General features: G+C 50.0%; 1 protein-coding gene across 1 annotated transcript; it reads left to right on the forward strand.

Annotated features, from left to right (window-relative positions):
* Window positions 1-27875, forward strand: Vangl2 (VANGL planar cell polarity protein 2). Its single transcript, XM_027418962.2, has 8 exons — window positions 1-318; window positions 13986-14247; window positions 14380-14500; window positions 17215-17822; window positions 18542-18678; window positions 19147-19282; window positions 22818-23049; window positions 24043-27875. The coding sequence occupies exons 2-8, from the start codon at window positions 14177-14179 to the stop codon at window positions 24301-24303; spliced, it is 1566 nt and encodes a 521-aa protein (XP_027274763.1). The 5' UTR covers window positions 1-318; window positions 13986-14176; the 3' UTR covers window positions 24304-27875.
* The last annotated feature ends 58 nt before the right edge of the window (window positions 27876-27933 follow it).

The following is a 27933-nucleotide window of genomic DNA, read 5'->3' on the forward strand; positions in this document are numbered from 1 at the left end:
TCCCCCTCCGCCGCCGGCTCGGGATCCGATTCCTGATCCCCGATTGCTCGGTCCTCGGTCCCGCCATGGGAGCCTGAGCACCCTGCAGTCCCCCGGCCCCCTGCCCCCGGGGCCTCGAGGGGGAGAGAGGCGAGTGGTGTGGGACGGAGCCGGGGTGAGCGACCGCAGGAGCCCCCCTCGACAACCCCCATCGGCCGCGCTGCCGCTCCTGGAGCGCGGAGTTCGGAGCGACCCGGTGCGCTGCGGATACAAAGGCGCGGAGCGGAGCGGAGAGGAGCGGGGCGTGCGCCTAGTCCGCCCGGCTGTTCGCAGCGGCGGGTGAGTGGCGGGCGGGCCGCGGGGGCGCGGGCAAAGTTTGCAAAAAAAGAAAAAAAAAAGGAAAGAAAGAAAGAAAGAAAGCCGCAGAAAAAAGAAGGAAATCATGCAAAGGACCAGTGAGCGCCCGGCCCTGGAGAAAGCGGGGTGGCTTCTGGGGGAAGGGGGGCTTGCGGCAACCCCCTTCCGGTCTGTTCTCCACTGCACCGCGGAGTACCCTCAACTTTGGGGAGGGGAAGGGGCGCGTGGGGAAGGGGCGGAGCCCAGGCCTTAAGAGCCGGGGACTTTCCTGGGCCGGGGGCCCGGGTCGGGCGCTTGAACGATCCCAAGGGAGCCCATTGAAGCCGGGGATTGGGAAGCGTGTGTTGGAGGTGGTGGGAGAGGCCGTGGAAGGATTGGAGGCTGGAGGTACTGGAAGCAGAAGGTATGGAGGGATGCATATACACCTTTGAAGTGTGGGGAGGGAAGGGGCAGGTATATGTTCAGGGTGTAGAGTGGATCCCTGAGAGATGGCCCTGGACAGCTGTGTGTGTGTGTGTGTGTGTGTGTGTGTGTGTGTGTGTGTGTGTGTGTGTGTGTGTGTGTGTGTGTGTGTGTGTGTGTGTGTGTGTGTGTGTGTGTGTGTGTGTGTGTGTGTGTGTGTGTGTGTGTGTGTGTGTGTGTGTGTATGTATGTATGTATGTATGTATGTGTATGTGTGTAGCCCAAGGATGGGACTTGCGGCGATACCGGGGAATGTGTGTCGGGGTGTGTGGGGAGACGACATCATCTCTCTCCCTCGTCCTATTTACTCATCGAAGGCCTTTAGCACTATATTAGTGAGTTTTAAGGGTTGATAGGGGGATCAGTATGCATGATTCTTTGTTTTTATATGTGTGTGTGTGTGTGTGTGTGTGTGTGTGTGTGTGTGTGCACACGCCTTGACGTGCTGCGTGTTCCTGCAGGTGGGCCCTGGGTTTGGATGTATAGATGTTTCTCTCTCTCTCTCTCTCTCTCTCTCTCTCTCTCTCTCTCTCTCTCTCTCTCTCTCTCTCTCTCTCTGCTCTGTGTGTGGTGTGTGTGTGTGTGTGTGAGAGAGAGAGAGAGAGAGAGAGAGAGAGAGAGAGAGAGAGAGCTGACCACGTATCTGCTGTGTTTGGGTATGTATTTGTGTGTATACTCTAGGGAAGGGGTGTGTATCTGTGTGTATGTGCTGAGAGAGAGGCTTATAGGAAAGATGTGGGTAGGTATTAGAGAAGGTGGGTTTATAAGAGCAGAATGGCTAGTGTGTGTGGGTAGGTGTGTGTGCACCTGTGTGGTGGGAAGGGGTGTGTGTGTGTGTATCTGTGCTCTTGTGAGTAACCTGTACTGATGGGTAGATGTCAGTGTGCCTGCCTTTGCTAGGGCGTGTATTTTTGAGTGTGTTTTTGGGGTACCTCTTGTCTCTGCAGGCAGATTTTCCTGGCAGAAAGCCCACAGGGAAGCTGTCTGCAGGATTTAAATGGCTCTGTTTGGTTCAAGGGTACTGTCTTGAGTATCTGAGACCCTATTGGGGGTTGTGCATTTGGGTTGTAGTGCATTGTCTTAGGTGGTGCTTATTTGGAAAGACGGGCTTTTCTGGAAGACGGTGTGTATTGTGGGGAATGGGAAATAGGTTCAGGGGAGGTGGAGGGGCTCTGTAGTCCTAAAGAAATTTTGGGATTCAAGGAGTCAAGAACACAAATAAGAGTAATGACCTTCTCCACTGTTACAGGATGGACTTTAGTGCGTAGTGAGGCCACATGCTTGGCTTCTCTGCCCCAGTTACTTTCTCTGAGGTCACAGCTCTCTTGGAAAGCCATCTTGAAGGTGGCTACTTCAGAGCCCTCCAACTCTGCCCTGTCTATACAATCCGATCCTGAGGCGTGTGGGCTGGAGGCGAGAAGAAGCATGCACAGTGGCATGAGACCTGGGAGGAGCTGCAGGATTGAGCGAGTGACATGGAGTGCTTCTCTGGGAGTTTCTGCAAGTGTGTCTGCGTAGTTTATCCTGCAGTTTCTTGATGAGAAGCACTCTTTGGATGGTGTGTGTGTGTGTGTGTGTGTGTGTGTGTGTGTGTGTGTGTGTGTGCTCGTGTGCTGGCGCTGAGCTTGCCAGAGGCCAGATATCCACATGGTGGGAAGGGGCTGTGTTCGTCATCATGAGAGTGGGTGGGAAGTCAGAGGCCATGAAGACATCTCTTCCTCCCTGAGAAGCAGCAGCTACCTCCTTTTCCTCTTTGCTCTTGTTCATTCTCTTTTGGGGTGAAGAGAAGAAAGGGGTGGTCATCTCCTCTGGGACCCAGGTCTTGTTTCCAGCTGCATGTTCTCAACCATTTTCCTCTTGCTGCCAGAGGTTAGTTAGGCGGAGACACCGGTTTTAAGAGAGGGGCTGTAGTTGCACATGGCCATTAGAGTCCCTGGGTAATTGCAACTGGAATGTTGGTCTCTAATGGGCATGTGCAGTTGGAATGTTCCATCTTTAGCCCTCAGAGCTCCCTACCCTTCATAAAGCCTGGGGAAAGAGTGGAGGGGTTTAGAAACTGTTGGACTAGGAAGAGGAGCAGGCAAGGAAAAGACCAGATTTTTTTCCCCCAATTGTTCCATTTCTTCAAACCAGATGCCTATCAGATGGTTTTTCCCAAGCCGGCAAAACGCTGTGTCTAAGGCAAGTGCCCTAGCTTTCTGGCATACCTTATTTGCTCAGTTTATGCTCCCTACCAGTAGGAGTTGTCCTCCAAGCGGGAGGAATTGTGGTTAGACAATAGGAAGTGCCATTTCAAAAAGTACTTCCAGACTGGGAACCAGTGGCCACATTGCCCTCCCCCCCCTTCTCTGTTGTCTTGGTCCTGCTTTCTACTTCTCTCGTTCCCACTGGGCTGCCTTCCTTTCTGTCTCTCACCTTCTTGTAGGACTTGAGGAGGAAGATCCTGCTTTCCCTGGCCCCTTCATTCCCTCTGAGCCTTAGGGAATACACTTTTCTTTTTTGCTGGCTCCTCCACTATGAGGACAAAAGGAAGAGTCAGACAGTTTCACTTAGTGCTGAGAGCAATGTGACCTGATTCATGTAACTAAGCTTCATTCCTTAGCCTCCCAGGTGTTTTAAGACATCATCCTCCAAGCCCACTCTGAACCCATCCACAAGGAATCCCAAGTCCCTCTTCCTACTCTGTGCCCTCTCTCCCATGTTGACAGTTTGCTCTTAACTTCTTGCTTTGCCACATCCTAATTCTGTGACCTCAGACAAAACGGATAACTTTTGTAAGCCTCACCTGTTCCCTGGGGTTGATGATAAGCTCTAGTTCTTAGGTTTATGAGGAGCAAGTGAAATAGCCTGGGAGGAGTGTGTTCCTCAGTGCCTTGGCACAGGGGAAATGACTTAGTGAATGACGGATGTAGTAAGGGATGGATGTCTGGGCAGTAGGGCGGGGGAGCGAGCTTACTTTGTGCACTCCTGGCAGATCACATTCAGCACACTCCGCTTTCTGCCAGGTGTTGTATGAAGCACGGGGGATGGAAGGGTGAAGAAGACACTGTTCCCAGGGGGAAACGTGCTTGAACACGTCGATCCCCGTAAGCCCCTGAGTGCCGGATGGAGGTGTATTCTGGAGGCCCTTGCAGCGGAGAGTTTGGTTCTGAGGTGGAGTTTTGGGCGAGGTTCCTGAAGGAGATGTGTTGGCCATTGGAGTTTTAGAAGTTAACATGAAATGAACATTAAAGAGAAATGGGATTTAGTGCACACACACAATACCGGGCAACCATTTCTGTCTAGGTATGGAACATTTTCACTAGCCCCGAAAGAACTGCAGACACTTTAAGCTTAGTTCCCAGTGCCCTCTTGTTCACTGCCAACCTGCACTCTGTCTCTGTGGAGTTACCTGTTCTGGCTATTTCCTCTAAATTTCATCATTTTAATGTCAGGCTTCCTCTGCTCAGCATGTTTGCAAGGCTTATTCATGTGGCAGCATATATATATATTATTATATATATATATATATATATATATATATATCTCACCCCTTTTTATGCCTTAGTAATATTCTACGACATGCATGTTCCTTAGATGACCCTGTCTGTCTGTCTGTCTGTCTGTCTGTCTGTCTATCTATCTACATCATCTTGTTTTTTTCTTTGGCTGGCCTGGATCTCGTAGATATCTGCCTGCTTCTCTGGTTCTTAGGTGCAGGAATTAAAGTCCTGTGCTATCACGCAAGGCCCTTTATAGCCATTGTTTTTTTTTTTTTTTTTTTTTTTTGAGACAGGGTTTCTCTGTGTAGCTTTGGAGCCTGTCCTGGAACTAGCCTGCTTCTGCCTCCCGAGTGCTGGGACTAAAGGCGTGCGCCACCACCGCCGGGCCCTTTGTACCCATTTTTAAAGCATAGAAGACAGGGAGGGGCTTGCTGGTAGAGGCTGAGCATAAACAAGGACTGTGTTTGTTACTGCTGGAACTTGAAGTACAAAGTTAGGATTTGGTCTCAGTTTCCCTAGCTATAAAACAAAATTAACAATTAGCAAATTTAAAAAATGTCCTGTGGTGTTTGTTGGCATCAGGGAGAGAAACTGGGATGGTATTACCTCCTCTCAGACTTTTTTTAAACCTACTCTTTGCTCTTCTCTCCTCGAAGCTCCCACCTGTGCCCTTCTACGCTCTTTCCTGCTTTACCTTCGATCAACCTCCTCTCTGAGTTGACCTGAAACCTCCCACCCTCTACAGGTGGGTAATCCTGTGCTCCACGTGGTTTTGATAGCAGAGGTGCCGACGGACTGTCTATCCTGCTTGGTCTTCGACAACCCTTTGTCACCTTCTCTGCTGTGATCTGGACAGAACTACAGTGGGCGGGGCAGGATTCTTTTCATCTTTTATCCCCCCCTCTGCTTGGTACAGAGTGGGAGGCACAGGCTTCAATGGTGGGGCCCTTTGGAAATGAGCTGTTGCAATGCCAGTCTGATGCCCCTGGCAAGGTTGGTAATTACAGACAAGACAGCTGGGAATGGGGTTTGGGAGAAGTGAGCATGGACTCAGCAGCACTGGGCCTATCCTGGTCATCAGGGCGCGGCCCTGAGAGGGGAGAGTGGGCAGTAGCCGGGGGCTGGGGCAGGAGGCTTGGTGCCTCCTTCCTCTACCCATCTATGAGCAGCTAGGATGAGAGCCTAAGACAGTGGGAAGCCATTGGGTCCTAGGCCTGACCTCACTGAGGAAGAGGGAGGAGGAGAAGAGAGAAGCTTCTTGGATCTCTTCCTAGGGATCCAAGAGCTCCCTAGGAAACAGATTACTATGGGATTAGTTTCTGGCTGAGGCCTATGTTGGGGAGGAACCACCTCTGTACCCAAAGATGATTCCTCCTCATTCTGAATGGAATCTACTTTTAAATAATGAAGCCTGAGGAAAGGAAGTAGATGCAGTAACTAAAGCAGCTGGGAAACCAACATTTTACTGAGCATTAGTTTTTATCTACCGTCTATCTATCATCTGTCTGTCTGTCTGTCTGTCTGTCTGTCTGTCTATTATCTCTCTACCATCTATCATCTGTCTGTCTGTCTGTCTATCTATTATCTCTGTATCTACCATCTATTATCCATGTATGCATGTATCTCTCTATCATCTACCATCTATCGTCTATCCATCCATCCATTTACCATCTATCCATGTATGTATGTATGTATGTATGTATGTATGTATGTATGTATGTATCTATCTATCTATCTATCTATCTATCCTTTTTAAGAGATCTCACTGTGTGGCCCTGACTGGCCTGGAACTTGTTCTGTAGACTAGGCCGGCCTGCAACTCACAGAGATTTGCCTGTCTCTGCCTCTCAAGTGCTGGAATCACACAGCCGTGGCCATCACACCTGGCCTTATTGAGCATCTTGTATGTTACAGCTTGTGTGATTTACTGGATACATTATATAAGGAACTATTTTCCCCATTTTACAGACAGGAAAATAAGTTTAGAGAAGGCAAGGGAGTCTTCAAGATGGCTGTGCTTGATCTCTGTGATTTCTTTGCTCTTTGGTCTTCCTTTTCCCAAAGTGCTCTTGTCATCTGTCCATGCTGTCATCCCAGTTCTATCTGATTGCTCATTCTTGGCTTTAATCTTGGACGTGACTAATTTCTCTTTCGCCTTGGAAAGCTAGCTCCAGTCCATATAGCCTGATGAGTGGAGACATCCTCCAAGGATGAGAACCAGATGGGGTGTTATGGAGAAACCCCATCTTTTCCCAGGATGGGCACCTCATTGTCTAGGCCACGTCAGGCTCCATTGGAGCTGAAGCTCTCTCTTCCTTTCTGTGTGGAGCAGGAGCTGCAGCTCAGAGAATAAGCTTCACTGTTGCTGGCGGTTAACACTTCGCCGCCGTAGCTCTTGGAGTCTTGTGTGGAGAGGGACCTGGCCATCACTGTCATAGGATTTTCCCATGGTTGTAACTGAAGTACTTCAAGTTCTACTCTCACAGTGCCTGGCTCCCCCAGCCTGGACAGAAGACAAGAGGGGGCTTGTGAATGGGGGCTCTGTCTTTTTAGGATAAAGGAGGAGGTCGGACAGAAAAGGTGCCAAGCCTGAGGCGTGAGGTGGTAACTCAGAAAACAGTCATGTGTGAACAGAAACACATACTTTGTCACCTGCTTTACTCCAGGAATGGAAGTGGGAGCTAGAAGGACGGGGGAGTTGATAATCTTCAGTGAGAATCTGGTGTGAGGGAGGTGGGTGTTGTGTGTGGGGGGGGCGGAGGCCTTTCAGTGTTCCTCGATATGAGTGGCCCTGGGTTGCGGTAGGTGGAGGAGGTTTTATGGAGAAACCCAGGCCTGCCACACACACACACACACACACACACACACACACACACACACCCGGCACACCGTGTCTCACACTTTGAGGCTCACTCTACGGCTTCCTATACAATCCGGCCTTCACCCACAGCGTCCCATATGTCTTTCTTCCCCCACACTCCTTCTCTACATCTAAGCTCTCCTGGTCCACATTGCCAGCCTGAGGTTGGCTGACTTCCCTTTCCTAAATAACTCTTCCTTCCTTGAGGCAGGGGCTGGGTGAGCAGGCTTTGAGGTTTCTTGGGGTTAAGGACAGTTGAGGCCTACTTAGGATATCAGGCCATGCAGACAGGGAGGCATTTGGATGACTGTGTGCGGGAAGTGGGCCTGTGGGTCTGCCTAGCTCATTTACTTCCTGTTGTCCTGCCATTTTCCTCCTTAGTCCATCCTCACCTCACCTGGTGTGTGGGGAGGGGCCTCTTTTGCCACAGCCTGGGAGGCAGCAGCTTAAAGCCCTGTGGGTGGTGAAAATTAAATAGAGCATCCTGGCATTCCAGTCCTGGTTGCCTCTGTACAAGTTCTGTGTCCTCTCTCTCCCTGTAGCCTCAACCTGGGAAAGATGCCAAAGGGAATATTCATCCCTCAATATCCCACTCCAGACTGACCAGGCATGGGGCTAGGGGAAACTAGAAGATGGGATGCTATGGGCTATGCGTGTGTTTGTATGTGTGCATGCATGCGTGCATGGTGTGTGTGTGTGTGTGTGTGTGTGTGTGTGTGTGTGTGTGTGTGTGTGTGTTTTGGATTGGGGGCAGGGACTTGAGAACCAGATGGGGGTAGGGGTGCCAGAGAGAGCAGAACAGGTCTCTACAGAACCTGCCTAGCCAGGGTGGGTGGAGCTGGGTGGGGCAGGCAGGAACCATTCCAGGTTTCAGAAGGGGAACTAGAATGTGTGCGTGTGTGTATGTGTGTCAGTGTTTTGTGTCTAGATGTGGAGGGTATCCTCCACACTTCCCTGCTTTACATCTAGAGATATTGCAGAAGGTGGAAAGGGGTGTGGCTCTGCCTTCTAACTCCTTTCTAGTTAGTATCTGGTACCCTGGCAGGAGCCCATCTGTGGGCACTTCCCCTGCTATTCTGCCCCTCCCCTGCTTAGGAGAAGGCTCCTGCCCCCACCCCGGGGCTGTGAGGATGGTGAGCTCATGTCTGGCCCTCTCAGGAGAGTGCTTGGTTAGCAGTACGGGGGTGGGGCACCTGGTGCCAGCTCCTGGGCACCTAGCTTTGAAGCCTTCCCACTGGGCCCCCTGAGATCCAGCTTCCTTCTTTGGCCTCTTGGGTCACTAGAGTCACTGGATCTTTTCTGAGGGCAGAAGAGTGAGTCTGGAGCCCATTTTTAGGCCAAGGGTGGCTCTTGCCCATTCTGTGCCTTGGTTCTTTCTGAGATGGGAAGGATGTAGCATGAGTCTCTTGGCATGGGTGGCTTGTCCGTGTCTAAGGTTGGGTGGGGAGGAATGAAGGAGGGCTAAGGCTCTTTGGAGTGGTGGCTGGTTAGGTATGGATTCTTTGCCATTGGGCTTAGGCCTGCCTGACTTCTGACTCTTTGTCCCTGATGGGAAGGCCCAGGGCAGGAGACAGCAAATCTCCCACTTCCCTCAGCTTCTTGTGGTGGTGTCTGTTGAAAGGGCAAGAGGGAGGCTTGCAGAAGAATCTCAGTGCCTTTCAAGAGAATTTCTGCCAGCAGTAAGAGGCCAGAATGGGCTGTCATGGAGTAGTGAACACTGACCAGAATTTCCCTCTTGAGTTGCTATTCAGCTAATGCTTGCAGCTGCCCAGAGAATTGGGTGGGTCAGTTCACTGTCTCCTAGTGTAGGAGAGATGAAGGAGAACCAGAGAGCTCCACCACTTTCTTTAGGGATCCAGGCTAGGTGTGTATTTCACCCAAATCAAAAGCCTTGAGCCTCCACTATTGCCTGACAGTGCCAGCTGTTTGGACTCATCTCTGAAACTCAGGGGATAGTGCGGTGAAGACCAGATGAACCTCTGAACCTTTGCCCTATGTCTTGATGATCTTATGACTAGGTGTTCCGCTCCTGGCCAGATAGCTAAGTAAACCCCAAAGTAGACACTCAGCACTTGTGCCTGCAACTTAGGAGTCACTCACCTGTGTACGTGTTGTGCTGCAGAAATGGGGCCAGGCCAGATACAGGAAGACCCTGTCTGTCTCTTGTGTAGGAATCAGAGGGCTGTAACAGGCAAGGTCCCACAGATGGATGCCTATTCAGGAGGCCCCAAAGGATTAACTGTGCCCAGGCAGGACCACCCTTCCTGGTCCCTGGCTGAGAAGAGGAAATGGGGCCTGGCAGGGACAGATCTCTGTCAAAGAATCGCAGAACTTTTAGCTTCTTGTCTTATGAAACCCAGGCACCCCTCTGCCCCATAGTCCTGCTACTCCAGCCCTGTTACATCCTTATAGATGAAGAACAGCCAGCCCCTTCTGAGGTGTGCGCTTGTGACCGGTCCCTTCCCCACCTTTCTCCTCTGGCTGAGTCACCCTGGCTTCTTCCCAGACGTATCTTCATTGTGTTCTGCCTCATGTCCCCACCCCAGCTCTGAAGACCTGAACTGCACCGCTGGGCTAGAGCAGCGGCAAAAGGGGGCGGTGACAAGAGACTCCTATGCCTGGTTGTTGTCCTGAGCACCTGCCACACGTGAGGCGCCTTGTGTGTATGTGCATGCGTGCGCACACGCAGAACACGACTGTTCACTCGGCTGTGCCTGTGAGTGGCCAATGAGGCAGGGTCATTTGGTCCTGTTATGTTCTGTGTTTACCCCACACCCACATCCACCCGAGTTCCATGTACCCCAGGGCCCTCTTGCCAGGTTTTCAGTTTATTTTTTTCTAGAGGCCTCCGATTGTTTCTTGAAGAAACCCGATCCCGAGCTCAGACAAAAGCTGGGGCTGCCAGAGGAGAAACCCCATTCTCTCCCCCTGTCCCATTCCCCCACCTCTATAACCTTTCTCGCTTTGGATGCTGGGTATGGGTTCCAGGACCTGGCTGCCATCACCTAGGCAACAGGGGGCTTTGGTTGCTATGGTGATCAATGTGGGAGAAGCTGGGCAGCCGGGACAAAAGCCCCCACATTCCCCTCAGCCCTCCCCCCAATTCCCTTGGGACGATACTGAGACATTCCATTAATTTTATTTCTGAAAGGCCTTTGGAGGGGAGAAGGGTCTCCTTTTTGTGTGGGGCTCTCTCTGCTCTCCCTCTCTCCTCTTTGGCCTCCTTTTAACCCCAGATAATCCATGGCTGGTTTGAGTAGGGGACTAGGTGCCTGTGTTTGTGTCCTGAGAAGTGGGGGTGAGTGGAAAGTGGGGCACATTTGCTTTTTACAGCCTCCCACCCTCTGCCCCTCAGCTGGGTGCAGCTCTCTGCCCTGTGCCAAGTCCAGACTTCTCTCCTGTCTTCTCATCGCTCTGACATTTCTACTTGTTGATCTCATCCATGGGTCCCCTCCCCCAGCTTGTTTCCTGGGAACGCTGCCCACCCGGGAGACCCTCCAAATCTGATTCTTGAGACCGATTAAGTAAGGGGGAACTTCTGCCCATCTTTCTGCCTACCTTTTATCCTTCCCCAATGCTGGGATTAGCTGCCTTGGGTACCCAAAAGGATAGCAGGCAAAGGCTTCATAAGTTATGGTCCTTTGTGCCCCCTGTGTTTGGTAGTTGAGGGAAGAGTATGTATTGTTGCATTTTGGGTAGCTCCCTCTATGTGGGGTTTGTCTTTTGCTAGGGAGAATGGGAGGGGGCTGCAGGCTAAGTAGCTCAGAACAAAGAGTTGGGAGATGGCTGGCACCCTGTGTGGCTTGAAATTTATCTGCAGGGGAAACAGAGCAGCTTCACCTCACATCTGGGTGTGTTTGCAGTAGTGGGTCTGGTAGGGGTGTGTTCGAGAGAGAGTTCTTTATTTAGTCGTATACTTTATTTATACCACCGCCTTCCCTAGTTTCAGAGGAAGTGGCTGGGGACTGGAGTTTGAGAGCTTATTAATTGCTTAACTATTAGTGGCTGCACGTTCTATGGAAGCACACTTCCTTCATCCCTGTGTTCCTCAGAGCTACCCCATGAAGGAGAGGTATCATCACCTCTTGTTTTACCAAAGGGCGCACCAGGTGGTAAGCACAGAAGGGTCAGAAACTTGTCCACAGTCACAAAACTCAGCATTGGGAGAGGTTCGTTTTAAATCCAGATCTTTGTGTAAATCCCAGGCTCTTTCTGCTGTTGGCTCTGGCAGATAGAGTGCAGGTATTTGGGGTGAGGATGATGAGCAAGAGGGCTTTCGTGTCTGTCTGCATCTAATCTATGGCACTTGTTTGCATTTTACTTCACCCACCACTACCCCACCATCTGTTGGTCTTAGAGCCTCCTGGCAAAGTTCAGTTTTTAAGAGGAGAACTAGAAAGAATAGGTGGGAACCACATCAAAAACATCGCAGCCGCGATTGTCTAAACCGTATGGAGGAGTAAACCAGTAGAGTGGGTTCCCAGGGGAGGGGTAGAGGAACCCAACATGTAATTTGTAGACTGAGGGGTGAACATGGCATGGGCCCTGTTTGTGGTCCTGTCTTAGAGAGAGAGGTTCAGGTTTGGGTTGAAGTCTATCTGCCCCCAAAGTATGTCTCTATCACCTACTGCTTTGTTGTGGGGGTATTTATATCACTGGCTCATGGATTGCTTCCATGTGACTCTGTTCGGAGGAGAAATGAATAGATTTCACATTGATGATGCTTATCTCCCCGCAAAGGCAGTTTCCCTGATGGTCAGACAAGCGTATTCGTTTACTAGGTGGGTAATCGGTTACTTGCCCTGTACCCACAGGAGGGGAGGTGTCTGCAAATACGTATGACTTATTCTGCTCATTCTCCAGTTGCTGGTGATTTAAAGTGGTTGGAAAAGGGGTAACTCCAAAAAGCAAGTCTGTTCCAGTGGGTAAAACAATGGACTTCTCAGCAGCGTTGGACCTGGTTGTACCTATTCCTCCCTGGAAGTCCGCTTGTCTTGTTGACTGCCTTGAGATTACACTGTGCTGGCCTCTGGTTTCTCCTTCTCGGCCTCTTTGCTTGACCCCCCCCCCCCCCCCCATGTGCAGTTTGGAGTCCTTGCATCCAATTACATGGTCCTCTCCTGAGCTCAGTGTGCGGTCTCTGCCTGTGACCCATACCTCCAGCTCAGACTCCAGCTCTTTGGATGCCCAGCTGTGCATTCCCCACAGCCAGTACTCACAGCCCTCCTCAACACGTTTGCTCATCTCCACACATGCTGTTTCATAAACACTGTCCTCCCAAATGGGTCTTCTCCTTCTCCACCGCCTTACCAGATACTCAGTAACTTCTCCCTTGCTCAAGCTAGACTTTTTTTTTTTTTTTTTTATTGCATTTTACTTACTTATCTTGTGGTGCTTGACTGGGTGTTTTGTTGCTACTCACCCACTCAGTCAGCCTTTCATCGGGTCTGGTTGGTTCTGTGAGTCCATTTCTTACCTCCTCCTTGGTTCTGGTGGCCAAGTCTTCCTGCCATGAGACCTCCTCACTGATCTTTCCATTTCTGCCTTTTCTTCTTTCCAACCCAAATCTGGACAGCTAAATAGGCTTCCTGATAACCTTCGAGTAAAACCCGACCTCTTCGCTTGCCTCCCGCTGCTTCTGTCGTCCTTTGTTGTCCTCAGCTGTGCTGGTTGTTAAGTGCACAGAGCCCTTTCTTGATCTGGCCTTCCCTGATGTGGTTATCAATTCCTTCCCGTCCTGGGACTTTCTCTTCCTTTCTTGGGCATCCGTTTAAGTGTCTTTCTTCTCATGTTTCCAGACACTCAGTTTATCTCCATGGGCCTGGAGATGTAGCTAGCTCGGTGGTAGCATGCTTGCTGAGAACACAGGGTTCAATCCCCGATACACTTGCCTGTTGTCATCTAACCCTCACCCCACTCACATGGCTGCTTGTATTTATTGGCTTAGCTGTTTAGTGCACATCTTCCCAGACCATAAACTCAGAGTCAGTTACACCACAATACCCAGGGCATAGCAAAGTACGTAGTTCAAAGTAGGTGACTTTGAGAGGCTTGCTCCATCAGTGAGTGAAGACAGGAAGTGCTCAGGGCACGGTTGATGACTGAAGTTCCTGTTGCCAGCAGCAGTGGAGAAGATGACCCAGGTTGCTAGAGTAGCTAGGGCTTTTGTGAGAGTTGGGGCTGGGCTCTGGAGGATGGTGGGTGGCGCTTGGAAAATTAGGGAGGAGATACCATACTCTGCTGCAGAGATAGACTGCAGTGTAGATAAAGAAGGCTGCCCATCAGCCCAGAGTGGAGAGAGACTTGGATCTTGCTTAACCAGAGGTTTTAGGGTTTTGGAGGATGCTTCTATTACTTCACCATGCTGTCAGTCTTCATCCTCCATCCACCCATCAATGAGACAGAGAGAGAGAGGGAGAGGGAGAGAGACAGAGAGAGAGAGAGAGAGAGAGAGAGAGAGAGAGAGAGAGAGAGTCTTTGTGAGCTTATACATACACATGTCTGTAAGTTAATGTTTTCCTGGCTGAGAATAGGAAAGTACTATATTGATTCTTCCCAATGGGGCATCCAAGCTGGGTTATTTGGGGTGTCCTTCTTGCCCTGGGAGCTTGTACCAGCATTTCCCCATCCCTGAATACTGGGGACACTGTGTATGGAGGATCTTTCTAGCTGGCAGAGCAGGAGGAGCTGAACCTATTGGACAGAATGGGAACCAAAAATGAGGTATTCTCACTTTTGTGTCTGGGCTACCCAGAGCTTCTGGTGACATTTGGGGATAGTTTTCTTTTGTGTCCTCACCCATGGGGAGCCCCAGCTACTCCTAAGCAACTGCTTTATCTCCTTAGGGATCGTCGCTTGAATTTCTCTGAGATAAGCCCACTCGTCCAGCAAAATAGAGTCCCTCAGGGTGACAGTTGACTTCCTAAAGGTGCCTCTTGGCCTGAAGAAGCCCGTGCTGAAGGAGGTGGCTGTGGGGCCCCCCAAGAGGCCCCAGCCCGCGATCCTGGAGCGCTACAAGGCACGGCGTTCAGACGCCATGGACACCGAGTCCCAGTACTCGGGCTATTCTTACAAGTCGGGCCATTCCCGCAGCTCCCGAAAGCACAGGTGGGTACGGCTGAATGGTGGAGCGGTCTGGCTGGTGGAGAGGTGGTATAGGTTGAGGTGGGCGGGGGCAGGGGACCGCTAAAAGATTCCCCTCTTGACCTTTTGGTCTGTTTCTCTGGCTTCCTGCTGCAGGGACCGCCGGGACCGACACCGCTCTAAGAGCCGGGATGGGAGCCGTGGAGATAAATCGGTGACAATCCAAGCTCCAGGAGAGCCCCTGCTGGACAATGAGTCCACGAGGGGAGATGAACGGGTGAGTACTGGGGATAAAGTGGTTTAGAGTTGACATTTCCTGATCCCTTTCGGGGATGTGGAGACTCCACTAGGCAAGGGAAGGGCTGAGAGAGATATCTGGTCTCCTAGGGTAGATACAGGATCCAGAAGGGTATCTTTTTGTTTTTCAAGATAGGGTCTCCTTTTGTAGCCCAAGCTAGACTTGAACTCATTATGTAGCCCAGACTGGTCTTGGGTTTTGTTTTGTAGTTTTGTTTGTTTTGAGACAGGATCTCAGAGTGTGGCCCTGGCTAGCATTGAACTTACAGAGATCTGCCCGCCTCTGCCCCATTAATGCTGGGATTAAAGGTGTGTGCTACTATGCCTGGCCTCCAGACTGGTTTAAAAATGGAATCCTTCAGCCTCTGACTCCCAAATGTAGGGCTTACAGGTGTGCTCTACTATTCCCTTCCTTTGTTTAGTGTTCTACAGTGGAGCCTTGTTGGAATTCAGGGGATTTTAGAGGAAACCCTTTCGGAAGCACTAGCTCCTACCCTTTCTCAAGGGTTTTGCTGAGTAAGGAGAAATGTCTCAACTTCTCCGAAGCCCCTGTCAGCAAGTCAGGCTGGTGCAGGCTGCAGTAGGACAGCCGTAGACCACAGGTGTCCCTATAGTCTGAGGTTTACGCCCCCTGCTGTTAGCATATGAAACAGCATCATCTAGGTTCTAGAGAAAAGAGCTTTGGGAAGAAGAATAAATGGAGCTAGAAGAGGAGAGGCTGAGCAGTTAAAGGAGGCACCCTGGAAAAGAATTCCCCGGGGCAGAGGGAGCCCTTGTTTCTGCCCTAACTTCTGGTTCACTGCATTCCCTGGGTCGAGAGGACAGCAGGCAAAACACAGTCCTGGAATTTAGGAGGGACAGGATTTGCAGTGACACTGAGATTGCCCAAGTCTTATTTTTCCTGCACTTTCTTCTTGGAATCATCAGGCAATGGAGACGCTTAGCTTCTTTTTCCTCAGCGATCCAGGCCTCGGAGATTTTTGAAGTGATCTTGAGACATGACTAGGCCTTGATCCTTGAGAGGGTAGACAGTGTATCTGGGGTCACCAAGTGAGGGTGTGGTTCTAGTCCCACAGCTGACAGTGGCCAGCTTTTCTGCTTTCTATATTCAGATGGGATTCTTTCCCCATCCTTGGGAGAGGAGATTCCTCAACTTGCTAGTCATTGGCCCTTCCAGGACACCCTCTACCCTACCCTGCACTGTGTGGCTCAGTCCTGGAACCTGCATCCCCTTGGTTTCAGGGTATGACTCCATGTGCCCAGGCTGCCCTGGAAGTGAATTGTGGGTACTGAAAGTCCTGGTGGTCTCGAGATTTCTTTGTAGGATGGTCTCTAGCCAGAAAAACAGATTTGGGTAGATCACACTCTGAAGGGCACCCGAGGAGCCCAGCTTGTCCACTGCTTACCTCCACAGACCCTGTACCATGGTTCTTCAGATGGTTGCCCAGCAGAGCTGGCTTCATAGAGACCCACGGTGACCCTGAGTCTGCAGTGTTTCCCATATCCTATTTAGATCATTCACAGCTCGTCCTATCTCCTCTTGTCCCTTAGTGAGCAAACAGTGGTAGCGTCTCATGGTTGGAGGGTGGATGGCTTTTTAAAAAGACAAGGTCTCATGTAGCTCAGGCTGGCCTTGAACTTACTAATGTAACTGAGGATGGCTTTGAACCTTTGATCATTCTTCCTCTACCTCCCCAAATGCTAGGATTACAGCCCCCCCTTTTTTTTCTCTTCTTTGAGACTGTCTTGATCTATGGCCCCGGCTAATCTTGAGCTCACACAGTCCCCCTGCTTCAGCCTCCTGTGTGCTGGGATCATCATGGGTAACCTCTCTTGATGGGATAGATGTCTGTCGCTTAGCCTGGCATTGCCACATGGCCTGCACAAATGGCTTTTGACTTCCCTTTCCTAGGCTCTCTGCTCTCTGCCCCTGCATCTCCAGCTCCCCAAATCTCTGTCTGTCTTCTGTTGAAACCATGGACTTCTGCAAAAGCTGGAAGAAACTTAGGAGAGCCCTAAGTTGAAATAGTTCCCGGGCATCTTGTTAAGTGCAGACTGTGGCTCAGTAAACGAGGGCCGGCGTGTGGTTCTGCGTTTCTCACGTGCTCCCACGTGACTCCCACACTGCTGGCCCGCAGAGTGCATTCTGACAGCAGCCCCGGGAGATCATTTAGTTCAGGGTTCCCAATCGTGGCTGAGCATTATAATCATCTCGGGAGCTTTTTAAAAAAAGGTTGACAAGCAGATCTCACTTTGCATAATTGGTATGTTTTCCGAACTCCCTAGGTGATTCTAATGTGTGCAGCTGGGTTTGGGAACCACTAATTCAGATGAGCTTTTGCGTGTCACCAGCCGCTGGAGGTCATCTCGGGTCCTGCTTTGCCTGGCAAACCTGCCCTTGGGTCATTGTCACTGCCCAAGCTGTTTCCTTGCCAGTTGTCCTGTGCTCTGTTTTTTGGGGGTCGTCACCGCACATGTCATGTTTTCCTCCCCGATCTCTGTGCAGCTCCCCAAGGACTTGGGTTTTATATTTCGATTTCTGCAGCGATGCGATGGGCACATGGTGGAGCTCAGTGAATTCTCTGATGACTGTATTTTTGTTGATTTCCTCCCTTCTTTCTGCTGTCTGCTTTCCCATGTGCTCCTCTGTCTTCTCTGCTTACCCTTTCTTCTTCCTCCCCTTTCCGACTGTAGGATGACAACTGGGGAGAAACAACAACTGTAGTCACAGGCACCTCTGAGCACAGTATCTCCCACGATGACCTCACACGCATCGCAAAGGACATGGAGGACAGTGTCCCGCTGGATTGTTCACGCCACTTGGGCGTGGCAGCAGGGGCCACTCTGGCACTGCTCTCTTTCCTCACCCCGCTGGCTTTCCTGCTTCTGCCTCCACTACTGTGGCGGGAGGAGCTGGAACCGTGTGGGACAGCATGCGAGGGCCTCTTCATCTCCGTGGCCTTCAAGCTGCTCATCCTGCTGTTGGGCAGCTGGGCTCTGTTCTTCCGCCGTCCCAAGGCCTCGTTGCCACGAGTCTTCGTGTTGCGCGCCCTGCTCATGGTGCTCGTCTTTCTGCTTGTTGTCTCCTACTGGCTCTTCTATGGCGTGCGCATCTTGGATGCCCGCGAGCGCAGCTACCAGGGTGTGGTTCAGTTTGCTGTTTCGCTGGTGGATGCCCTACTCTTTGTGCACTACCTGGCCGTAGTTCTGCTGGAGCTGCGCCAGCTGCAGCCCCAGTTCACACTCAAGGTGGTGCGGTCCACAGATGGGGCCAGCCGCTTCTACAACGTCGGCCATCTCAGGTATGGGTGCGTGGCAGTAGGTGGGACTTGCATAGGAAGATGAGACCTGAAAGGGTTTGGGGGGAGGGGGAGGGTGTGATGGTGAGGACAATAAATGATGCATTAGAGGGGCTGGGTGGAAGGACGTTTGCACACAATAAGAGAGTTCAGTGGCATTTTCAGCCTAATGGCAAAGTCATATGTTGGATTGTGGGCAAAATGCCTGTGATTTGTGAATGGGGAGTGATAGGCAATTCAAAATCTTAGAGGAGGATGGATCAAAGGGGAGAGGGGTGTGGAGCATAAACAGAAGGTTTCTAACCTTTTCTTGGAGGCACAGCTTCCGGTGAGAAGTCAGTGAATGTTACTAGAGATAGAAAGTCACTCCCACCAGGCTTGTGGGCAGGATGTCCCCCTTCCTCCTCCTGGCTGTGCAGAGCATCAGTGGCACCTCCCAGGTCCTGTCAGTAACCTTGGGAGGCTGTTAGAGGGGGATGAGGAGACCTTTGGCTGGTGCCCTTTAACCCCTGGGCTTCAGCATGCTAGGAAATGACTAGAAGACCCGGCCTTGGGAAAGGTTAGGGGTCTGGTAAGTAGACCTCAGGCTTGAGCCAGGCTTCCTGGAAGCAGCTTGTCCCTGTCATGTGTCCTCTCCAGCCCTGCCGACCTGCCCTGATGTGTCCCTTCCCCTGCGCCCCTTGTCTGTCCCTTCTCCCTCCCCCCTACCGTCTCCCCAACAGCATCCAGCGAGTGGCAGTGTGGATCCTGGAGAAGTATTACCATGACTTCCCTGTCTACAACCCCGCCCTCCTCAACCTGCCCAAGTCCGTCCTGGCCAAGAAAGTGTCTGGCTTCAAGGTGTATTCTCTCGGAGAGGGTGAGCGGCCCTGCTCCTCCGCCCCTCCCGGCCTCTTCCTAAACAGGACTCCAAGCTACTTCCCTTGCCTTTTCCTTTCTCTGGCCTGTGTCCCAGCCCCCTCTGTTCTGTCATTTCCCTTGACTTCAGGTAGCTGGTCTTAGCTGCTGATCCTCTTTATGCTACAGTGTATTCCCTGGTTTAGCACCTGTGTCTTCTCAGAGCCCTGGTCTCTCTGTCCTTCGGCCCTGAACTGCAAAGCCTTCTGCATCAGGAGGCTTATAAGCAGGACTTCTGCCCTTCCAATGCCTTCCTGGTTGCTTTCCTGCGGTTTCTCCCAGAGGTGGCCAGGAGGGCTGGGACTGGGAGGCATTGCTGGGTGGTGGGGACATATCCTCTGGATGTGTCAGGCCATTTTCCCAGAGCTCCAACAAAGCGCAGAGGCTATACTCTTTTATTGACCATCTCCTCTATCCTGATCCCGTGCAGAAAACAGCACCAATAACTCCACTGGCCAGTCAAGGGCTGTGATTGCGGCAGCAGCACGGCGGCGGGACAACAGTCACAATGAGTACTACTATGAGGAAGCTGAGCATGAGCGCAGAGTGCGAAAGCGCAGGGCCAGGTGGGTACCGGCTGTGTGAGTTCAGGGCTTGGTAATACCCGAGGGAGGGGAAGAGCCAACAGAAAGGGGATGGGGTGCCTGTGGGATGAACTGGGGAGAGGAAGTCCAAGAGGCTCTTATACCTGCTGGAAATAGAGCGTGATGATAGAACAGTGTTTTGCATATTCATTTTCTGGTGCTTCCGTGACTGGTTAGCACAGACTCAGCAGCAGTGAAATAGCACATTTACTATCACTCTGTTCCATGGGTCAGGTTCAGGTGTTCTGGAACATCTGCTTGGACCTTGAAGGCTAAAAATCTGTACAGCTCTCCTCTGAGCCTGGGCTTCTCTTCCAAGCTCCCTGGCTTTTGATGGAACCACTTTCATGTCATGTCTCCCCACAGTTTCCAGCTTTTTCTAACAGGAGCCTACTCTTTCTGACTTTTGTCATCTGCAGGGAAGACTAGTTTTTCAGGCCCAAAAGGATAATTATCTGTTATGTGTGTGTGTGTGTGTGTGTGTGTGTGTGTGTGTGTATGTATGTTTGTGTTTGGATGTGTGTATTTGTATGTGCATACATGTGGAGGCCAGAGGACAATCTGAGCTATTGTTCCTCAGGTGTTGTTCACTTTGTGTTTTGAGATGGTCCTTCATTGCTCTGGAACTCACCAAGTAGGCTAGACTAAGCTGGCTGACCACCAAGTCCCAGAGATCTGCTGGTCTTTCCTTCCCTGGTGCTGGGATTAAAAGTGTAGGCCATCATCCTTGGATTTTTTTTTTTTTTTTTTTTTTTTTTTTTTTTTTTTTGTTGAGACAGGGTCTTACTATGTAGCCCTGGCTAGCCTGGAACTTACTGTGTTGCTCAGGCTGGCCTCAAACTCATAGAGATTTGATTGTCTCTTCCTCTCCAGAGCTGGGATTAAAGGTGTGTCCCACCACACCTGGCCTCTTTTGGTAAATTCTTAAATGCTGTCTTCACTTTTCTCTTTGTCATAAGAACTTAAATCATGCTGGAAGAATCTTTCTCAATGCCTGCTGTTGCCAGGCTCTACCTGGAGCTTCCAGGATTGCACCAGAGAAGAGATGAGCAGAAATGTGGAACTAGAACATCCACCCCGCCGTCTGCCTACTTCCTATTCTAGGCTTCAATGCAGAGAGGCAATGCAGTCTTGGTCTTAATATAGCTGGTGTCCCCTGGAGAACAAAGACCACCAGTTCTAATTCTGTGACATTCCCCCTGGTTAGGGTCCTGGATATCTTGGCACATGGGTTTATTTCCTCTCCCCGTTATCTCGCTTGTAGCTGATAGGAAACGTTAGTTCACCTGAAACAAAAAGATCTTTTCAAAAGAAACTTGGCTAAGAAACTTAGGGAGGCAAAAGGATGCACAGAAAGGAGACATGCAGACAGATTGCATGAACCAGCCCAGAGTTCCCTCATCAGCTCATGGGAGGTCCTGAGGTGTCTGATTCTGGGATATAGACCTCACATCCTTTCTTGTCCTGTCACTCCAGGCCAGTCCTACTCTTAGGGCAGTGGGTTTTATTTTGGTTTTTGGACTTAGAGTACAGAATATTTCTTACTGTCCTCAGCTCTGTGGTCCTAGTTTCTTCGTAGTCTTTCTTCATCTACTTGAGTCTAGTTTGAGTTCCTTAAAAATCTGCTTGTGTTTTTGTACAAATGATGAGTTGTTGGTTTGTTGGCTCTGTGTAGTTAGTGTAGACTGACTTTTGTTTTGTTTTTGTTTTTTTTTTTGAGATAAAGTCATCTATATAGCCTTGGCTGGCTTGGAACTCGTTATGTAGACAGGCTGACCTCGAATTCATACAGGTCTTCCTGCTAGACTGAGTTTTTTCTTCTTCCTCTTTAATGTATTTTGAGGTTCACTCATATGTTCTGTATGCCCCGTTCATGGCATGTTGTTGGTGCGCTGTAATTCATAGAATGCCTCTGACTTCCTATCCATTGTTAGGATTATAGTTGGCTTCCTTTAAAAAAATTTTTTTTTTTAAATTTTTCGAGACAGGGTTTCTCTGTGTAGCAGTCCTAGCTGTCCTGGAACTCACTCTGTAGACCAGGCTGGCCTCGAACTCAGAGAGATCCACCTGCCTCTGCATCCAGACTGCTGGGATTAAAGGCGTGCACCAACACTGCCTGGCTGGTTATCTTTCATTTTGATGAAGAAGCATCTTATTAATGTTTTATTTATTTTTAAAAATTAAAAATATTATTTTATGTGAATTAGTGTTTTGCCTGCATGTGTGTGTACCATGTGTGTGCCTGGTGCCCAGGGAGGTAGAAAAGGACATGGGATCCCTTGCAGCTGGAGTTACATACATCTGTGAACTGTCGTGTGGGGGCTAGGAACCGAACCTGGGTCCTCTGAAAGAGCAGCTGGTGCCCTTAACCACTGATCCATCTCTCCAACCCCTTACTAATGTTTACTTTGTATCTCTACTTGCCTAGTTTCTTTCAGGTTTCATATGAATCCTTTACTTCCTTGGTCTGATTTTATTTGAATTTACTTAGTTTTTTGAAACAGTCTCACTATGTAGATAAGCCTGGACTGGATCTGTGATTCTCCAGCCTCTGTTTACCAAGTGCTGGGATTATAGGAATGTGTCATCATTCCTGGCTCCTTTGCCCATTAAAAAAATTACATGTATTTGTTTATGTGTATATGTGGCCACACACACTTCAGGGTTCGTATGGAAGTCAGAGGACAACTTTTGGGTGTGGGTTTTCTTCCACTATGCAGGTCTCGGGTACAGAACTTAGGTTGTCAGGCTTGGTGGCAAGTCCCTTTTGCTGCTGAACTACCTTACCAACCTCTTCTTTTATTCGTTATTTTAAAGATTCTTACCCTTTCCTTCCTGATTTGTAGTGAATTCTTTGTATATTTCAGATACCAGTTCTTTGTTGGCTTTAGCTGCTGTAGATAACCCCCACCCCGCATCTGCCCCAGTCAGGTGTCAGCCCTGCCTTGCTACTGTGGCTGAATAGAAATGCCATTTCCAGAGCCAGGAGTAAAGGCTCTTACTGCCAAGCCTGATGACCTGAGTTCAATTCCCAGAATCTGTATGTGGGAAAGAGAGAAGGGACTTCTGTAACCTTCACAGAAGGCATGTACATGCCCCCCTCATATAAATAACTGTAATAATGATAACAAATAATGATGATGAGCCATTTCCCTTGACTCATATCTATCAATTTTTGTATAGTGTAGTGTGGTGTGGAGTCTTTTCCTAGGGTCCTATGGGATACTTGGCCTTCTCAGTACATAGTTCCTAGGTGTCTTTCTAGATTTGATGCTAGGCCTTTTCACTTTAAGTCCCTAGTCTGAGTCCACTGAGTTCTACAACTTGTTGCCTGTGAGGAAAACACCGATCCCATCTCCTAATCCCCATTGGAGCCCTTGGCTCCAAATGGGCCTCAGTCACTTCAGGGAGAGCAGAGAGGCCTGACCTCACTGTGGCTGCAACAGTCAGAGCCAGTGAATGGGTAGAGGGTAGGATGAGCAGTGGGCATGTGCTGCAGATACCGCCTGTCCCCCAGGCTCGTGGTGGCTGTGGAGGAGGCCTTCACTCACATTAAGCGGCTGCAGGAAGAGGAGCAGAAGAACCCCAGGGAGGTGATGGATCCCCGGGAAGCAGCGCAAGCCATCTTTGCGTCCATGGCCCGCGCCATGCAGAAGTACCTTCGCACCACCAAGCAGCAGCCTTACCACACTATGGAGAGCATCCTGCAGCACCTGGAGTTCTGCATCACTCACGACATGACGCCTAAGGTAGGCCTGCTGCTTCCAGACTTTTCTCTGTGTCCAGCGTCTCGTTCCTTTTGTCCTTGGCCATTTTCCCTGTTCTCTCCTCACTCACCTTCCCTCTCTTTGTCTTCTCTGTAACCTCTTTTCTCATCCCCACTCCATCTGTCCTGTCTGTGGAGTGGAGGAGGCAAGGTTAGGCTTCGGAACCATTTGGGGCATGTCAGAGGCCCGTTTCTCTTCTTTATAAGGCTCTGGAATGTCTACATTCCAAGTCTCACCTTTAACCTCCTGACTCTTCGCCCACAAAGTAAGCTTTTGCCTGTGCTTCCTTTTAGCCATTGCTTACCTCAACCCAGCTGCCAGCTTCCTAGAATGGCTTTCTCGGAGCCTTCTTTGGGGAGTGGGTGATAAAGAGGCTGGGGATGTAGCTCAGTGCTCTAGCTGAGTTCTTGATTTCAGTTACCAGCAAAAACATGCACGCGCGTGCACACACACACACACACTCGCATACACACACACATGTATATACACACATACACAGATATGCATACACACATGTATACACACATGCATACATACATGCATACACATACATGTGCACATGTGTAAACACACGTAAACACACACAGGTATATATGCACACAATTTTGCATTGGAATCTTTGCTTGGCCTACTTCCCTCTGCGTGCAGAACTACATGGTGCTAATCATATAAGCTGTATGGAAGGGAAGGAAGGAAGAAGGAAGAATGAGGGTCGAGTTGCCCTGGGAACAGCCTGGCAAGGATGGGGGTGAATTCTGTTCCTGACTGGAGCTCTATCACGTCTGTGCATGCCATCCTCCTCATCTATACATCAGGCTTCTCTCAGGCCCTCTTCTGCTCTTGCATTTGAAGAAGCTTGTTCACGTGGATAGAATGAGCTCGAAACATCTTGGCTAACTTTGGAAGCTTTGTGGCAAGGATTGAAGGATGGGTGGGCAGGAAAGATGCCCAGGCAGTGTCTTCTCCCTTCCTCAGGCCTTCCTGGAGCGGTATCTGGCAGCTGGACCCACCATCCAATACCACAAGGAACGTTGGCTGGCCAAACAGTGGACATTGGTGAGCGAGGAGCCGGTGACCAATGGGCTTAAGGATGGCATCGTTTTCCTCTTAAAGCGCCAGGACTTCAGCCTGGTGGTGAGCACCAAGAAGGTGCCGTTCTTCAAACTCTCTGAGGAATTTGTGGATCCCAAGTCACATAAGTTCGTCATGCGGCTGCAGTCGGAGACCTCTGTGTGACTTTGCAGCATCAGGGGAGGGGGATGTGGGGTTCCTGCAGAGTGCTCTGTGTGACTTTGCAGCATCAGGGGAGGGGGATGTGGGGTCCTGCAGAGTGGGAGTGGCTTGGGTCTCTGACCCTGTCACATTTCTGCCGCCCTACTTCCTCTTGCTCTTGTTTTTGTTTTGTTTTTTACTTGAATTAACTTATCCTATATCTGGTCTCCACCCCTCTTCCCCAGTTTTCCCGTGTAAATCTGGAGAGACCACCTTGCTTTAACAGTATCTGGGAACCACCCTGCCCCCCAAGTTTGTATCATTCCAGGCTCTGCAGGAAACAGTGCCTCTTACCCAGTTCTTCCCCAGAGTGTCCCCTGGATGGAAGTCCTTTCTCAAAGGGCACAGGGCCTTCTTGATTGTACCCTAACCCTAAGCTCCCACTTAGCAAACCTAAGTTCTTAGAGCCCTGCTCTCCAGTGGACCCTAATAGGGTTTCTCTGGGGGGCACAGCTTTGACCCCAGAGAGCCATGGTGCCAAACTCCTGCAGGACAGCAGCTAACCTTATTCTCTGTCCCCTCCCATAGCCCTGAATCCCTGGGCAAGGATGCACCTGTGACAATAGTCCCAGCATTAGTATTTTCCCTGCAGTGTTACTAGCTTCCCTTTGTTACAGCTGTACTTTCCTGCTAAACACACACACACACACACACACACACACACACACACACACACACACACACCCACACACCCACACACACCCACACACCCACACACACACACCCCAAGCAGGAAGTCCCATCTTCTACCCAGGAGTCTTCACTGCTATTTCTAACTTGTGTGAGCACATGATCATAGGCAAACTGCTTTGACCACTTTTCCAGGGCTGTGGACAACTCCTGAGGGGAAGGGCAGGATAGACCCCTGAGGTTGGAGAGACCCTTGTCACTTACCCTCATCCTTTCTGAGCCGTTCATTCCCACCCTTACCCGTGAAGGATGCATGCTGACTTGATGATATGCGGACCCCGACCAACCCTGTGGTCTAAGATATTTTTCTTTTCTGCTCCAGCTACCCCAGTCCTGCTAACTTCCAGCTCTAGAGACCTGTGGCCTCATCTCTTCTTAGGGGAAGGGCCAGCAGCTCCTTTTCATGCCCTGCCTTAAGTCCAGTTCTTTGCCTCAGGGGTCTCTTTTCCATGGCCTTCCAGGGTCCCATCCTCTTCTCCCTGCCTCGCTTTCTAGGCTCTGTATTGGAGTGAGGGACCAGGATTCCTGCCTTTTGTGGCTCCTCACCCCATCTTAACTAACAGAGTCTTTGCACCGAATCTGAATCTCAGTAATTTAAAGCTCACTTTGAGCAGGATTCACTAACCCTTTCTTGGATATTTTCAGAGCCAATTTGAGCCTTTAAATCAGACACCTTTAAATTATTTTTTATCACAAGGAATAGAAATAGGAAATATCCACATCCATCCTTCCGGGATCCCTGTGGAGGATGGTCCTGAGGGCTGGGGTGGAGCAATGCCTCTGGGCCACTTCTGTAAACCAGTCCCAAAGCCCCTGCATAGGCCCTCCGCTTCCCTGGAAATGTTACTGGCATTTGCTGTGCCAAGCACACGCCGAGATTTGATCCCCATTGATCTCGATGAGAGGCTGTGGGATCCACAGCCCACCTACCCCTTACTAAGGGGCTCATCCGTTAGCGCTTATTTTGTTCCCACGGGAATGGGCTTTTAGAGCTGACTTAGACAGGGCCTCAAGGTGAGCCTAGGGCTGTGGTAGAGGTTCCTGGATAGACTCCAGAGAAATAAATCTGTACGTGGGTCATGGGATGGTATCTTCTTTTTTTTTTTTTTAAAAAAAAGGAAGAAAATCAGGTTTCAGAGGAGTCCTTTTTGGGTCCCGTGAATACTTCACTACCCTGGAATAGCAGGGCCTGGATGGTGATTGGGGTTGCTGCCTTTGTGGGCAAGAATGGGGTGTGGTTGTTGGTTTGAGCAGTGGGCGGGGGGTGGGCAGAAGGAAAATATTTGGGATCTTAGTTGATGCCCTAGGGTTAGGGGCATGGAGTGTTTATTTTAAGAACCTGCCATGTTTTTAAATCACTGTGATATTTTCATTCCTTTTCCCTAAAACGAAGAGAAAGAGTTTCCTTGACTCCCTGTCTAAGCACTAAGGGCTGTGACTAAGAATGGTAGCGTTTTGGTCCTTTGTGTCAGAACTGTGGTATCTTTGTCTACTTCGGTTGTTATTAGGTTTTAAAATGTCAGGATGAATTGTCAGGTGTATAGCTCTGTGCGTGCGTGCATGCGTGTGCGTGCGTGCGTGCGTGCGTGCGTGCGTGCGTGCGTGCGTGCGTGCGTGTGTGTGTGTGTGTGTGTGTGTGTGTGTAGAGAGAGAGAGAGAGAGAGAGAGAGAGAGAGAGAGAGAGAGAGAGAGAGAGAGGAGAGAGAGATGTGTGTCTGTGTGTCTGTCTTTTGCTTCTCCAGAATAGGACGCTGTCTTCATGCTGTGAACTGCTATGGGTGGGTAGCTGACTCAGTTCCTCTGAGCAGCCCCTCCCCCTCCAATCCTGCCCCAGCACTCACTCGGTTCTATTCTTCCACTGTAGGAATGTGCCTACCCAGCCCAGCGCCATCCCCATAGGGGATGCTTTGCTGGGCTACTTCAGTGCGCTTGTTTCTCTGTCTGTGTGGCATCCTAGCTCATCTCCACTGCACAACTTGGCCTTTGTTTTGATGACCTTGGAGTGCTTACCTCTCTTCCCTCCACACCAGGACACCGTGCCTCAGTCCTTCACCTACCTCGCCACTCTGTCACTTGTCCCCATTGGTCCCTTTCTAGTTTCTCTTTGTTTTTATTTATGTCCCTCCAATCTCTCTCCCTTCGAACCCCTTCCTCCCATCTCTTACCTTATGCTTTTGCTCCTAGCCAGCCACAGCGTTCCCACAGCAAACCCTGATTTAAGGAGACAGGATTCCTGGGAAGTCCTCACAAACAAATGTTTGTTTCCCAGGGTTTGTGCTTTCCCTGTTGGTTGGATCTAGCTCTCCCTTGTCCCTCCCCGGTGTCTGTCAACCCCCCCCCCCCCCCGTTCTCCCTGTGGGGCAACATCTACTGATGGATTCTGTTCTGTGTGTGATTGTTGTAATTTGTTCTTCTGTGTGCAAAAGGAAGGGACTTCTTGAGTCTCTTCCAAGTGAGATTGTAAATGTAGAATTTTCCATGGTTGGATCTAGACTTTTTTAAATTCTGTTTTCTTCCCCCCTTTCATTTTATCTTCCTTTCTTTCTTCCTTTCTTCCTTCCTCCCTTTTTCTTTCCTTCCTTCCTTCCTTCCTTCCTTCCTTCCTTCCTTCCTTCCTTCCTTCCTTCCCTCTCTTTCTTCCTCTTTCTTCTTGGTTACAGAGCTGAGACCTTGTGCATGCATGTAGAAAATTGTAAAATGTAAATTTTTTTTAATATATAAAAAGCTTGTTTTTACAGTTTGCAGTGGATTAAACATTATGGCAATTTTAGGGATTTTTTCTTAAACATAGGAACTAAAACTGTACAAATTTTTTTTATATATAAAATAAAGACATTTGACTTTTGTGGGGGTATTCTGTTGCTTTTCTTTTTTCAAGTGGGACTAAAGGTGGTCAAGGAAGAG

Source organism: Cricetulus griseus, chromosome 5 (assembly GCF_003668045.3).
Source record: "Cricetulus griseus strain 17A/GY chromosome 5, alternate assembly CriGri-PICRH-1.0, whole genome shotgun sequence".
NCBI classification, from domain to species: domain Eukaryota; kingdom Metazoa; phylum Chordata; class Mammalia; order Rodentia; family Cricetidae; genus Cricetulus; species Cricetulus griseus.

Coding starts and splice junctions, on each gene's coding strand:
- Vangl2 (XM_027418962.2), top strand. CDS start 14,177: ATGGACACCGAGTCCCAGTACTCGGGCTATTCTTACAAGTCGGGCCAT. Junction 14,248..14,379: donor CGCAGCTCCCGAAAGCACAG/GTGGGTACGGCT, acceptor TTCCTGCTGCAG/GGACCGCCGGGACCGACACC. Junction 23,050..24,042: donor CTCACGACATGACGCCTAAG/GTAGGCCTGCTG, acceptor TCCCTTCCTCAG/GCCTTCCTGGAGCGGTATCT.